Here is a 14725-nt window from a genome sequence, read left to right on the forward strand (position 1 = left end):
CAATCTAAAATGCAATCTTCTTTAGGGGAATTAAGCCTGGAAGTTCTTCACTCTCTTCTCCAGTGCAGGCAGTGTCGAGGCAGGATCCTGCTCAGAGGGACCCTGAGCCTGAGCCCTCCTGGCTCTGGAGATGTTCAGGGTGACCAGGCTCACCAAAGTCTGCTACTAAACACCACAGCAAGTTTTCCAGCAAGAACTTGAGCCTTTTGTCCCAAACTCAACATCCCATTTAATTTTGTCTGTTTGTTCTGGACATGTTCAAGCCTCTCTAGTCCAAACCCACAACTTCTACCTCCAGGTTCACTCCCCATTTCAGAGACCAGCATGTTGAGTCTTTTCAGGACTAACTTTTCACCTAATGCTCCCTTTCCACCTTTGATGTCCCACCTGGAAACACCCAGCTTGTTTAATTTTCAGATGTTTCTCCCAGCCTGCTCTCCCTGTGACATCTACCCACTCACCAATGCCTCTCAGAGGCTTTCATGTAGGACCTGGAGGCTCCTCAGCAGCCAGCAGATCATCCTGTCTGCTGTTCCTCAGGGACACAGTCCAGGCTGGGCACTGAAATTACTCTGAGTTTCCTAAGCTGGCATCAGATAAACAATTTACATCCAGTTCTGAACCTGTGCAGTCTGAACAAATACCAACACAGCTGAAGAAACTGTGGAGTTGGTTCTCAAATGGTTTTGCTTAAAAATAATCTCTGAGTAACTATCACAAATGTCTTGGCCACTTGGTGGAAGGCATTGCTAGATGAACTAAAAAATAAATCAGCAGTGGGCTACCAAGCCTTACTAACCCTCTGGGGAGTTAGATTTACATTTATCCATGACAAAAGTCAGGTAATGGTGACAAAAAACAAGTAACAAAAATTGAAGAAACCACTCCCTGTTTGATCCTGCTAATAAATTAGCAAGACCACCTCCAACACTCAGCTCCCAGGGTGAAGCCAGAAGACAAAGGGCTTGGAAAAGCAGCCTGACCTTTGAGAAGAGGCAGAAGTTCCTGTGACTTTCCCCATGTGTTCAAGTCAACATCATTAACTTCCCTCTCTATGGCAGGCATTCACAGGCTGTGTGCTGTGACCTCAGTGCCATGAATAAAACATTAATGCACTTCCAGCAAACACTAAGACAAGCAAAGGACTTTCTGTTTTCATACCAAGCAATCATTAAAACATTTTTACAACAGCTTATGATTCCCTGTCAAGTGAGGCATGTCATAAAAGATGATAGGGAAGATAAACTGACACCAAAACCACTTAAGCAGGGTAGAGTGTTTTCATTCAAAAACCCACCTGCTATTATAGATTTACTCAGAGTTCTTACCCTCTGTGTTCACCATTTCAGTAATGTAAACACATCTTATTGACATTCAAACTGCAACAAGGTTTGCAGTTAAATGAACTACAGATACACCAGAGGAGGAAATACAATTCCTTTCATGGATCAATTACTGTTGCATTCTCCCTCCTGACTTTCCTTTACAGATCTTGTCCTCTAGAACGTCCTTTTAAGCCCAAAACGTGAAAGTCATCCTTTGCATCCAATATAGCCACTTATTCCCTTTAAAATAAAAATATTTCAACTCGCCTGTAATTTTGCTTCTCCTACTTAAGTCTCTTTTGCAGAGCTGGAGTCATCTCCTCCTACACTGACACCATTTCCAGCTTTGTATTTAAAACAGTCGGCATGTAAGTCATGATTCTTTTGCAAATTATTATCTCCAGACCCTACCAGCAAGCTGCAGGCTTTAAAAAAAACCCTCACGAAAAGCCCAAAAACTGTAAAAAAGAAACCCACTCCTTTTCAAAAATTGTGCATGATCTCTGATCAAACTGCAGTCATACCTTGTGGGGGTTTTTTAGCATATATATTTAAAGCAAAAGAGAGGAAATTTAAATTCAATACAATGAAGAATTTTTTTACAATGGGAGTGGTGAAACACTGGCACAGGTTTGCCCAGTGAGGTGGTGGCTGCTCCATCCCTGGAAGTGTCCAAGGCCAGGCTGGAGGGGGCTTGGAGCAACCTGGGATAGTGGAAAGTGGCATGGGGTGGATCAGATGGGCTTTAAGGTTGGAAGGACCTAAACCATCCCATGATTCTGTGATTCTCCCCAGCAGAGGGAAGGCTGGCGCACATCCAGAGCGTGCTGTGGAGTCAGGAATCCCTGGAGCTGGCTGTGCTGGAGAGGCAGGGATGCTTCACACTGCTGTGCTGCCTCCCCAGGCTCAGAACAGGTTGCAGGCAGTGCTCACACAGTCACAGGGAAACCTGGGCTCATCCAGAACTCCCTGCAGCCCCAGAGCCCTGGGGCAAGGCAGGCTCAGGAGTCACAGCTGTGAGGCCACTCAGGGAATCCCTGGCCAGAGCTGCAGTGCTGAGGGGAGTGAGTAAAACCAGGCACCTCCAGACACAAACTCTGCAGTAGCTGGAGCACAACAGGGCAGCCAAGGCAGCTGAATCTGGGCTGGCACTTGTCTGAGATGCTCTTCTGAGCAGCTTCTTTTAGTTTCTCTATCTCAGTCACAGCCATGCTGATACTTTTACACTCTACAGACTTTCACTTAGCAATAAAACATTTCAAGAGCCAGGAGGTGGACTGCAATGATCCTTGTGAATCCCTTCCACTCAGGATACTCTAAATTAACACCCAGCAATAGTCCTAGAGCAGAAAATCAGAGACTGAGTGTGGTGGGGCAGCAGCATGCTCCACATCACATCCCAGCTGCTCAGGAAGAATGGTGCACATGTACCTGCCCTTGTGCAAGGTAAATCACCTCACATTTCAGAGCTGATCCTTAACCACAGACTCCATTTTGCACCCAGATCATTTTAACAAGTACCAGCCCAAGTTTGTACATAACAATGTTACCAAGCCCCAGCTGCCGGGGGGTCAGTCCCATCCTCCACTGCAGTTTAATCCTCAGCCACAGCCTCCTCTGCTGTCTGACATTCCCAAGGCATCCTCACTGTCTCTCAGAACAGCAGCCACAGCTTCACTGCTTGGCTTCATCCCTCCTCTCTCCCTTCTGCTCCACTCTGGCAGCTCAGCAATCCTGCTCCACTTGGCACATTCTTCTCCCTTCAGTGCTTGAAATGAAGGAGTTTCTGTCACTGCCACACCTGGAGCTCTGCAGGACCACAGCCTGGGCAGCACTCACAGCTTTATCTGCACAGCTCCCCCCAGCTCTAAGATGTATTTTCCTGCCTTATTTGCCTTTGCCTCCACTGAAAAGCAAGAAGGAGCTGGAAAGCTGGTGCCAGTAGGATGCCAAATATATTCTTTCTTACACAGGAAAAGGAATAGCAACATATCACCCATAACTTAGATGCTGTCAAACCACACTCAGAGCACATTCTGGGGAGGGATAAAGATGGCTACAGCTCCCTTCTGTGGTTAAACAGCCCTGGCCTACTCTCTAAGGAGCTCACTCCACCTTGGACCATCTCTTTGGGTCAGCCCTCCAGCTGATCTCACCTGCAATCCAGTGTTTTTACTTCAGATCTTAAAACTGGGAGCAGAGGCAGGGTAAAGGTGCCCTACTCATGCTCTCCTAATCCAGAAACAAATGAGAAGCAGTAAAAATGAAGTAGCATGAAAATTATCCAATTATCCTCACATCAACTCTGTCAGCTGAGTCTCAAACCTGAGTTGAAGAGATGCAGTCAGGAGTGACCACACTGAAGTGTAAGGACAGGGACCTGCAGATGGCCACCCCTGGCTCTGACATTTGTGCCCATCTCAGGCAGCCCAGAAGAAGGAATTCTTAGCACAAATGAAAAGAGAGAATAGACATCTGTTGTTTGGGAAATCTGCTCTGAGATGGAAGATGGAGAGTAACAGCAAAGCTCTGAAGCAATACACATTGTTTCACAGATTTCCTTGTCAAGAGATCTTGTGAGAGGTGTGAACATAACAAAGTGTCATCATTCCTCCAAGCTGAATCCATACAAATCATTGCCCTCAGCTCCAGATATAGGTTTCTAGAGCAAGCAGATAAACCAATCTCCCAACCCACCAGAGCATTTTCTCCCATCACAAAAACAATCCAATTATCTTCTGCAGGGATGTCTGTTGAATACTCATGGAAAGGTTCACAGGTACATGACCTTCACAACAGAGGAACAGCAGAAGCAGCAAAACCAGAAAATCCCAGAAGTTACAGCAGCTGCATAAATCATATTCTTCCCCCCCATAAAATCCAGACCATTTAAAAAGCATCACTGACCTCTCAGAACTGAAATACAAATAGAAATATTTATGTGAAACCACCTTATTTCAGGGATTGTTTGCCAAGTGGGGAGCGAGCCATTTAACTTGGTACATTTTTCCTCCCTCAAACTGTTTTGTCACTCTATGCACACACACCCATACATATGTAAATATGTAAAGCAGTGCATAAACAAGCCCATAAGGTTTCCCCAGCCCTGCTTTGAGATCTGTGCTGCTGGGCTTTGAGAGGACAGCTCACCTTGGGCTTCTCCACCTGTTTGGTTGTCTTGGAGGGGTCGCTGGAGCTGTCGGCCGCCGACGTCCCCGGAGTCCTGGCTCCGTCTGCAGACTCCAAGCCAGGAAGCAAAGCTTGGGAACAGCTGCACTGGGGCTCCTTCACCTTCTGACCCGAGATCAGATAGGTCTTTAAGCCTAGAACAAATAGAAATGACCAGTCAGAACTACAGAAAGGCAGAGAGAACACTGCTTTGGGCTTCTCAGACACAGTGACTACCAAAGCACTGCCAAGATTCAGGAATACAGCACACAGAAAAGACAGTGGCTGGGAAAAACAACCAGGAATTCAAATATGCTCTGTGCAAAGTGGTGACACAAAGGGTTCCCCAAATCTGCTGTTCCAGACACAAGAGGTGACTCCAACACACAGCAATGTGTACTCTCTTTATTCCATTTTCACTCACGTATTTATTCTATTTTCACTCATGTATTTCTGAAAAACACAGCTAAGACCTTATGCATTTGCTTCTAAGTCATAATTTGAGCTTTCACTTTAACTCTTTACTTCTGGAAAGGATCTGCAGCCTGGTTTTCACTGATATCTGTATTAATATTCTACTTCTGCAAAAGCAGCATGTACTCCTTCACTTGCCAGAGAGATGTCGTGAACATTACTTAGTGCTGGTAGCACATTGAGAAAGGAGATGGCATTTAAGTGCTAGAAATTCTGATGGGTTTTCATAGTTAGTGCAGACTTCACATTTTTAAAGAACAAAATCAATCTCCCTCTCTCGCACGTACACCCACACACGCCCTCTGCAACTGGTGTATGAATTGAAGCATAATTGGAAAGCAGATCCAATATTAAAGGCCAGGCTGGTAAACAGCAGGTTGTATCAAGCTGAGCTGTATCAAAAACCTGTTCAAAAAATGAAAGATCGGAATTTCATTTAACATAGCACTTCTTTTACATCCTTGAACTTTGTGCTGTGGTGTTCTGGGCTATTTCTAGACACAAAGGCTGAGAAGAAGCTCTTAATCACAGCTTTCTGAATTCACAGGCGTTCATTTGATTGCCACTGGATGGGCAATGTCCTGCTCAGCACGGAGGGGCACCAATGTCCCCCAAAAGGAGTGTGCACAAGGGGAAAATGTTCCTTTCTCTGTGCTGCCAGAGGCCACATTCCCAGGGGATGCTGCCCCAAATCCCCCCTGCCCCAGGCTCCTGGGATGGCTGCTGGGTCCCATCTGGGGCAGCTCTGCATCCCCTCCCTCACCCTGAGGCTTGGCTCCCAGAGCAGCCAGGCAGGGCTGGCACAGCCATCACCCATTCAATTGGCTCCATGCACAGGGTGAGCACTGGAAATAGATGTGTCAAGCTGCAGCCTGAGGAAGAGGGCAGGTTCCTCCTCCCTGTGATAAGGTCACTCTCTCATAACCTCCTTCACAGACAGAAAATCATATTCCATAAACCCTGCTTTAGGTCTGCAATACACAACACAGACTGAACGTGGCCAAAACCTTTCCAATAAAAATAACTCAGGCACACTGAGAGCAATTTTGCAGTTTCTCTCTTTATTCCACATGACAAGCAGCACAGAAAGCCACATCCCTACCCACCATGTCCCCCTCAGGCTCCAAAGCTGCTGGGAAAGCTCTGCTGCTCTCAGAGCTCCAAAGCCAGGCACACTTGCTGGCATCTCGAGATGTTACACCATAGCCAATCTTTATTTTTATATCATTTATAGCAGTGCTCAGATTTTATTTGGCAGTGCTGCTTAATAAAATCCTGACTGCTGCTGGCTTCCAGATGTCGAGTTCTCTCTTTCAGACTTCTGCTGATGGGGGCTGTTGTTTAGGAATTCACCACAATCAGCTCACAATTATATGTTTACTGTGGTAAAGGCTGGAGCATTAACTGACTACTCCTATTTTTAAAAGCTACCTTAAAGCAACAGGAGCAATTTCCCTGCTCCTATTATTTCCTCCAATTTTTTTCCTACACAAACATCTTTCTTTGTTTATTGTACTTTTGAAAAAGCACTTTTCATGTCTTACTGTGCCTGCAGGAAAATTATTTTGTCAATCTTGTTGCATGCAGTAAAATTACCTCCAGTTTGAGCTCCACACCGAGGAAAAGGAGGAAAAGGAGGAAAGGCTACAACACACCACACACTACAAATGGATCTGGGAAAGCAGAATCCCAGTCTGAAACATCAACTCCTTGACCCCACTGCCCACCTTGTCCTCTCCATCCCTGCCAACCCCACCAGCCCTCAGCACATCAAGAGCAGCCACTCTGTCCTCCAGGCTTTAAATGTGGCTAAAATGCTTGGTTGTTGGCACCAAGGACTCTAAAAATCTCTGTATTCCCTCCTCGTGCTCCCAGCCCCACCATATCCCTGCACAAGGAGTGTTACTCAAAAAGGGAAATTTAAATTGGGACAGAAAGAGAAAAACCAATATCCTGTATGTGTTTTGTGTGGAGCCAACAGGAGAGCTAGGAGGAGAAAAAAGTTATTTTTTTAAAGTTTTGGAAAAAGAGAGGTGTAAAAACCTCTCATCTTTACAAAACTTTGCTAACATGGTTTAGCTGATACTTGTTTGTTATTAAATCCCTATGATGGGAAAACTCCATTTACCTCAGTGTTCCTTGGAACTCTGAGACACTTCACAAAGCACCTCCCAGGCTGAGTCTGAAATATTTGGGTAGAAAAAGCGTCATTAATTGAGTAGAACTGTACTGGTGTAACTAAAATGCATCATTTGAGAACTGCTCTTCCTCCTTTGACATTTCCAGGGAATTGGTACAACCAGCACTGTCATTTTCCACACAAGCAGGGAGTGAAAAACATCCACAGCAGCACCTTTAAATCAATTAAGTAACATGACAATAAGGAATGAATAAATAGAGGAGCTGCTATTTTATGTGAAAATGCAATTTTTGGTCTGTGTTGCTGCGCAACCAAGTAACTCAAGACATGGCAATGCAGAAAATGATATGAGGTGCTTGGAGTGCTATTTATAAAGGCCAAGATCAATCTTGTACTCACTTCCTTCCCCAAAATTTATCCAAAATAAATGCTGAAGCACAACCTCAAAGTGCCTGATAGCAAATCTGTCCTCTGGCAAGCTTTAACCTGCAATTCTGCTTTTTCCAGAGGTGGTTCTTGGAAGGAAAGACAGGGAACAGGCTACAACAACCCCAATAATCCAACAGAACACAGTAATATTTTCTGCCTTGGGAAAAAACTGAGCTCTCTGGTGTTTCTCTGAGGAACACAAACCATTCCTTTCACTGCTCTTCAAGGTCTGAGATCCTGTAAGCATTATAAAGAATAACAGCTCCTGCACACTGAGCCAAAACACTCATTGCTTGAAGTCATCTACTTTGAATATTGACATGGCAGTGTTTGCAAAGTGTATTTTTGACAAAATAATAACAGATGAGATCTTCATAGAACGGCTGTGGCTTTCTTAGTCCTACTACTGTGGAATTTCAGAAGCATTAGTGAGTCTCTGTACTTGGCTCCTTCCTTCAGATTGCCTTGCTTTGATCCCTGGCATTTCTCTGAGCTTACAAAAACAGCAAACCCACCCCAACCACTAAAAACCACTGCTAAGAACAACAAAAAATCAGATGCATGTGCTCACACACAAATTCTTTTCCGTCTGCACAAAAATAAACAGCAGTTATTATAAATAAGGCTGGGTATAAACATCCCAGGCTTCCCCCAGGTTGTGGTGGCGTGAGAAAAGCCAGAGGCTGTGAGCAGAGGGGATTCAGGAGCACAGGGAGAGGCTGCAGCTCCCTCCTGCCATGAGAAAAGGGCATTCAGGAGCACAGGGAGAGGCTGCAGCTCCCTCCTGCAGTGGGAAAAGGGGATTCAGGAGCACAGGGAGAGGCTGCAGCTCCCTCCTGCCACAAGCAAAGGGGATTCAGGAGCACAGGGAGAGGCTGCAGCTCCCTCCTGCCACAAGCAAAGGGGATTCAGGAGCACAGGGAGAGGCTGCAGCTCCCTCCTGCCATCCCCAGGGACACCCAGAGCAGCCCTGGGGTGAATCCCCATCCCCAGCAGGGCCTGCAGAGGAAAAGCAGCCCAGGTAATGTGTGGGAAGTTACTGGCCAGGAAGCAACAGGGAAAGGGAGAGGGAAAATATTTTGATCCTTCAAGTCCTTCATTCAGACATTTACTCCTTCCTTTCAGCTCATTTATCCTCACTGCTTCAGGTCAGAAGTTGCTGTAATCCAATCTAATCTGATTTTTACATTAGGAGAGGACATCCCTCCATGCATCTGTTTAGGACAGGATGTCTTTTCCTGCAGGAAATGAGGGATTAACACAAATACTGATAAGAAATTCTTGAACAAAATATTCAAGTTTCAATTTTTGATGCTTTCTGTTTGGAAATGAAACTTTTTACCTCTCTGTTGATAACACACAGGAAAATTTCTTTCTCTAGCAAAGATTTTTACACCTCTAATGTCTCTGTGTAAGAAATTCAAATTCTTTTGAAATGCTTCTCAGCACTGATTTGAAAAGAGACTAAAAACAATGGCAACATTTTCAGTCATTGCCTTATGGATTCATTTCATCAAAATATAATCTCACTTTTCTCATACACCCCTGTTCCTCCCTCCCTGGATCACTTCACCTTTTTAGCTGCACTATGGGCAGTTTAACAGGTGAGCATCCTTTTCTGATTAAATGTTTGCCACTCCACAGCCCTCTGTGTTGGGAGACAGCAACATTCCTTCTATTGATGTAATAAAATCCAAATTGTATTGATTACAACCCCTTTGACCAAACAGCTTTATATTAATGCTGCTCTTTCACTGTTTAACTTTCCAACATTTCCCTTGCAGTCTCCTTGCTTTAACCATTTAATCACATCTCAGGTCTGAGCTCCTTTCTGAACTGATGGATAACTCATTTCTGGGTTGTGCTTCTCTGCAATCCATCAGCTTTTTGCTTTCTCTTTTTACAAAGACAATAAAAACTTTCCTCCATGCCTTTTAAAGACATCTTTGCACTTTATCAAGAAAATACTGATATTCAGGCACTGCCACTCTAGGGAAAGGAAACACAGACCAATGGTGAGGTTTCCTCATACAATAAAAGGTGCTGCTCCACAATTTCATTAGACTGACTTGCTCTATAAAATAAATTATTCACTGTGATTTCTGGTATGTAACATGATTGGCAAATAGTAACTAAAAAAATCCCATCAATGTATTTACTTCTAATTGCAGGTTTTTTAGGCATCTCACTTTTCTGTGCTGGTTGGTTTGTTTTTTTCCCTTGTCAAAGCCCAAATGATTTTTCAGGCACTAACCTACCTTATCATGCAATAATCCAGCACAAATCACCAGTCCAGGAGCTTTAGCATTCTTGGGTCCAAGCTGAATCTAAAGATGACTTCCAGTAGCAAATATTCTCCCTCATTCTTAAAGTTCAACAGTTGCCAAATCTGTATTTATGGGGACTGTCTTCTCCCTTTATTACAGCCAGGGAGTTCACACAAATTTCTTCCTTCCTCCCTGCACAACACGGAACTGGGATTTTACACCACCACAACAAAAAGCTGTTGTTTTGTCACCACTCAAGGTTTAGTTTGGGAATTAGGGAACATTTTTCAGAGAAAGGGCAGCCAGGCATTGGAAGGGCAATGAGAATGGCCAGGGCTGCAGGGCCACCAGGAGCCTTGTCCTGCCCTGCCCTCCCCTTGTCCTCCTCATGCTCACAGCAACCTGGGCCACCAAAGCAGATTCCTCCCCACGTGTTGGATTTAGTTCTTTTTTGACTTAGACATGGGGTAACTAAGAGAGGGTTTAAAAATTTTTATTCTATTTTTAGTCTCATGAGAAGGGTGAGACAATACAGATGTTATCATTCATGCTATTACAATTAGAAGCTAACTATTTCTTAATTATGATATATATAGATATATAGTTATTTATTTTATATTTTATTTATATATTATTATATATTAATATATTAAAATATATTATATCTTAATATATTAATATATAACAATATATAAAATATATCATATATTAAAATAAATTATATATTTATTTATATATTATTATATATTAAAATATCTTAATATATTAAATATTATTTTTCATCTCTTTATATATTATCTTATTTTGATATAATTATTTTATATTTTATATATTTATGTGTTTATTACATATATGTAATTATTTTATTATATATTTTATAGTTCTATTTCTCTCTCAACAATGTCTCTTATTCTATAGTATTTCTTAGTAAACATTTATGTCAAAGTTTACACACAAATGTATACTGTGTGAGCCTTCTGTCAAGATTTAAAAATTTTCTATGAATTTATTTCCCACACACACACAATTAATGAAGAGTTTTATGTTAATTTTTATAACCCCATAATAACCCCATGTTTGGGGTTATTGTGAATTTATTATTATAAATAATATAACTATTATTATTATTAGTATTATTAGTATTAGTATTATTATTGTTATTATTATGCTAATTCTTATAAACCCAGCTTACCTATTTCTACTCCTCCTACAAACCAGGGTGTGTGTAACATCACACACAGTAGTTCAAGACCAAATACACCCTACAGACCCACATCATCATATCTATTCTTGAAAAACAGTCAGGGAAGCACCAGTAAAGGTAAACACAATGCATCTGACTGCTCTGATGGAGGCTGTGCAGAATAACATGACAAAAATATTCATGAGGTTTTATTTCTATTTTAAAGCCCTAAAAATACCCCTAAGAGAATTCCAGCTTTTTATCTGCAGATATTTCAGTGACAAAGCTGGAAGCCAGAATCACACCACTGTCTTTTACACAGCAGGCTTTGTGACACTCACTCTGCAGGGCTGCACAAAAGGACATTGCATATAAAAAATATATATAAAAAATTGGATTTATTTCCCCCAACCTGCAAAGCAATGAAGCAAGTCCCACTCTCTAACCCACAGAAACCACTTCCAGCTCAGTGCAAACAAAGCCTGTAACCCAAAGCACTGAGATTCCAAACAAGCCTACCTGGAAAAGCACTTTCAATGTATGGAGCAACATTTCCTGTGGCTAAAATGAGAAAGAGAATTTCTGAGCCAACTTGCTATCTTAGGTCTCTGGAAAGCAGAAACAATGATAATAAGAAACAGAACTTTATAGACTGGAGAGACAAAAGAAACTCAAAAAAGCCAAAGCCCCAAACCTATCCCCATAATCTCCAAGGAAGATCTGCAGAGAGCCAGAGAAACCAGAGGCATCTTCTGTATTATGGTAAACTGCTCTTTTCCTTATGCCTCCTTTGTTCAGCAAAATACTTATTTTTGATCTTTTGATCCTCCAACAGACAACAGTGGGTTTGCAAAATGCTGATCAACAACACATGTGTAATTTTGGTATTCAACATCTGCCAGTTTTAAGTGGGGAACCCTGGACCCAAACCCACAATTTACATTTCTAGCTAAGCTGCAGAAAGGAAGTTGCAGGCTGGTAATCCATCCATGTTCGGCGTCTTTTATCTTCTTCTCACCTGGGTGAGATAAAATAACCCAGCCAAAGGAAAAACACAGCAGAAAAAGGCCTAGGCAAACATGCAGCTCAAACACACTGGTCCAGCTGCCACTGCTGGCTCAGAAATATAAAAATATATATATATATATATATATAAATTATTATTTTTTAACTCTCCTGGCAGATGAAAGAGGCTGAAGAGAGACTGATTCCTACACTCTGCTGGTGCCCAAGTGCCTCAGACCGCAGCCTGAGAGTGAACAGCAGATGAGCCCATTCCCTGCAGTGACTCTGGGTTTTTAACTCATTTTTTCACCTCAGTTCAGCTCACAGCTTGTCACCTTAATAGCACAGAAAAGCAAGTTTAAGGAAAGGTAAGCCTGGGATTTTGCAGTCTTGCCAGGGGCAAGGGAAGCTTGAAGTCCAGCAAATTTACTAACATGCTGCAGAGAAGAGATCCTGTCCTAAGGGTCCCTCACAAAACCTAGGAGATATATCATGTTCCTACATTTAAAGCTAAAAAGAGGCCCTAATTCCAGCTCTAGGATGTTGGGGATTAACTGGTAAAAATACTGTCTGGCTTTTACTGACACTGCTCAGCCACCCTGTAAACTCTCCTGCAGTCTGGGTCACGAAAACAAATTCCATGATGCAATGCCACGCCTGAAAAGGCATCTGCTATTATTTTATTGACATTATTTTTCACATTTATTGACAATCCCTTTGCCCTCTGTGTTAATTTTAACACCTGGAAAGGAATAAACATGCTATGAGAACCAGAAATGTTTGAACAATGCAGGTGGCCAAAGCACAAGTCACCCAAGCAAATGAGGGCATGGCACTTGCAGGGGGGTCCAAACACTTCAACAATTATTATATTCCTCCCACAGAATGCCTTTTCTGGAAACAGAAATAATAATGAATTAGAAACTGAATCTAATAAAGACACAGCCCATTCAGAATTCATAATTTCACTGCTGGAGTGGGAATGAGGTGCCAGAGCAGAGGTGGAAGAGCAGAAGGAGCAGGGATGGAGACCGAGAGCCTCAGCCCCAGTGCAGCCACTGCCCAGCAGTGTCCAGCTCCTGCTGCTCCCCCTGCAAACTGGGAGCTGTGGGATGCAGAGCTCCATCCTGTGAGTGTGGCTGCAGTGAGGTAAAGCAGGTGTAAATACACTTTTGACACACAAAATGCCACTTTTGGCAGCTCAGGACTCTGTGCTTCAAGGAATATTATAAGGTCACAGCACTGTGAAGTCTTTTGAAGACTTTACTGAGAGTCTTTTTCTTCCAGTTTCTTGTTCCGGATGCAAATGTGGGTTTGGAGTTTTTTCTCCCGCTCATCACTGCCAGGAAGGTACCTCAGAGCCCAAACCCAGCCAGCCAAGGCCAGAACCGACCCCAGCAGCTCCACAATGTCAAACACAGGGCACAGATCAGTCCCTGGGGCTCTTCTGCAACACAAATCCATTACACACATCCCTGTCCACACCTGAAACACCTGCTGCATGGCAGCAGCATGGAAGGCAGCAGGATGACAGAGGAAACCTTTGGGAACAGTTTTCTGTATTGCCTCTGCCATCCAAGCTTTTGGGCAGGATCTGTCCACGTTTCCCTGGTGAATTTGCACACATGGGAAGTTCTGACATTCCACATCACCCAAAGAGTGCAGCAATCCTTTGGGATGTGTAGAATATACTTTCAAAACTTCCTTTTATTATAAACAAAAAAGCATTTCCAACTTAAAACCACTGTGGGAGGGAAACAAGCAATGTGAACACGGCACAGGAGATATCTCCAAGGCAAGGACTTCAAACAATTTATTTAAACAGCGGCATTATAAACCAGAGATCTATGAACAGATAAGGATTTCTCAACAAAAAAATTCCACTGCTCTAGACAGGACAATTATACAAAGCCACAAACATCCAGAAAGACATCATATATATTACATTTTCTTCCCACACAGTAGCTGGCATACCTCAGGAACTACGGATGGCTGCACCAGCCTCTGCTACACACAGGCAGAATTAAAAAGAAGTCAAAGAGAGGCTCTAGGTGCAAGTTTTCTTAGCTCCAGGCTTTTAAGAATGGAAAATCATTCATTTTAAACTAAAAAGGCGAGGCCACAGTGAAAGCAGTTGGAAGCTTATTAAAATCCCACCCAGGAAAATTCCACTTGGGACCAGAGGATGCCACCTATCTTTTTGATTGATATTTCAGAATTAATGAATAACAAACGTGCAGGATGGAAGAGAGGACTCCAATAAAGAACAATAGTCTGATGCAACTGGAGCCTGCTCGGCCCATGGTAACCGAGTGAGCTATTGTGGCTCTCTGGACTAACACTTTTAATAGAATCCAGATTCAATTTAAACAAGACTTTAGAAGCCTGTTTTGTTCTACTGCTGCAATCCCTTTGTGTTGACAGGGCTCTACCATCAGGCAAATTCTTTCCCTGTTGCATAATGCAGGTAGCTGGATGCTTAATCAGCATTTTACAGGGAGCAGGGCAATCCCACAGGCTGGCAGTGTCCTGTGCTCCAGGGATTCAGAGGGAAGCAAAACCCAAATCAGCTCAAATCCACGTGCAAAGCTGGTGGGCTCTGCATGGGGAACACAAGTACCTTCCACGTTGTTACCTTGAACAACAATTCATTAGCTTGATTAGCCTTAAGACATACTCAGAGAACATAAAAGATTCGTCCTTAAGGGATCAAATGAAAAGAAGTAAATCTGCA

At 43.0% G+C, this 14725-nt stretch overlaps 1 protein-coding gene across 2 annotated transcripts in view; it reads right to left on the reverse strand.

The window, feature by feature from the left end:
• The window catches only part of ADCY9 (adenylate cyclase 9), an 83838-nt gene that overhangs the window by 33799 nt on the left and 35314 nt on the right, over positions 1-14725 (reverse strand). For both annotated transcript variants that reach the window (XM_059484221.1, XM_059484220.1), the window contains exon 2: positions 4476-4648. In XM_059484221.1, the coding sequence (XP_059340204.1) occupies positions 4476-4648 (173 nt within the window). The remainder of the gene's footprint in view (positions 1-4475; positions 4649-14725) is intronic.

Source organism: Ammospiza nelsoni, chromosome 17, assembly GCF_027579445.1.
Source record: "Ammospiza nelsoni isolate bAmmNel1 chromosome 17, bAmmNel1.pri, whole genome shotgun sequence".
In the NCBI taxonomy this organism is placed as follows: Eukaryota; Metazoa; Chordata; class Aves; order Passeriformes; family Passerellidae; genus Ammospiza; species Ammospiza nelsoni.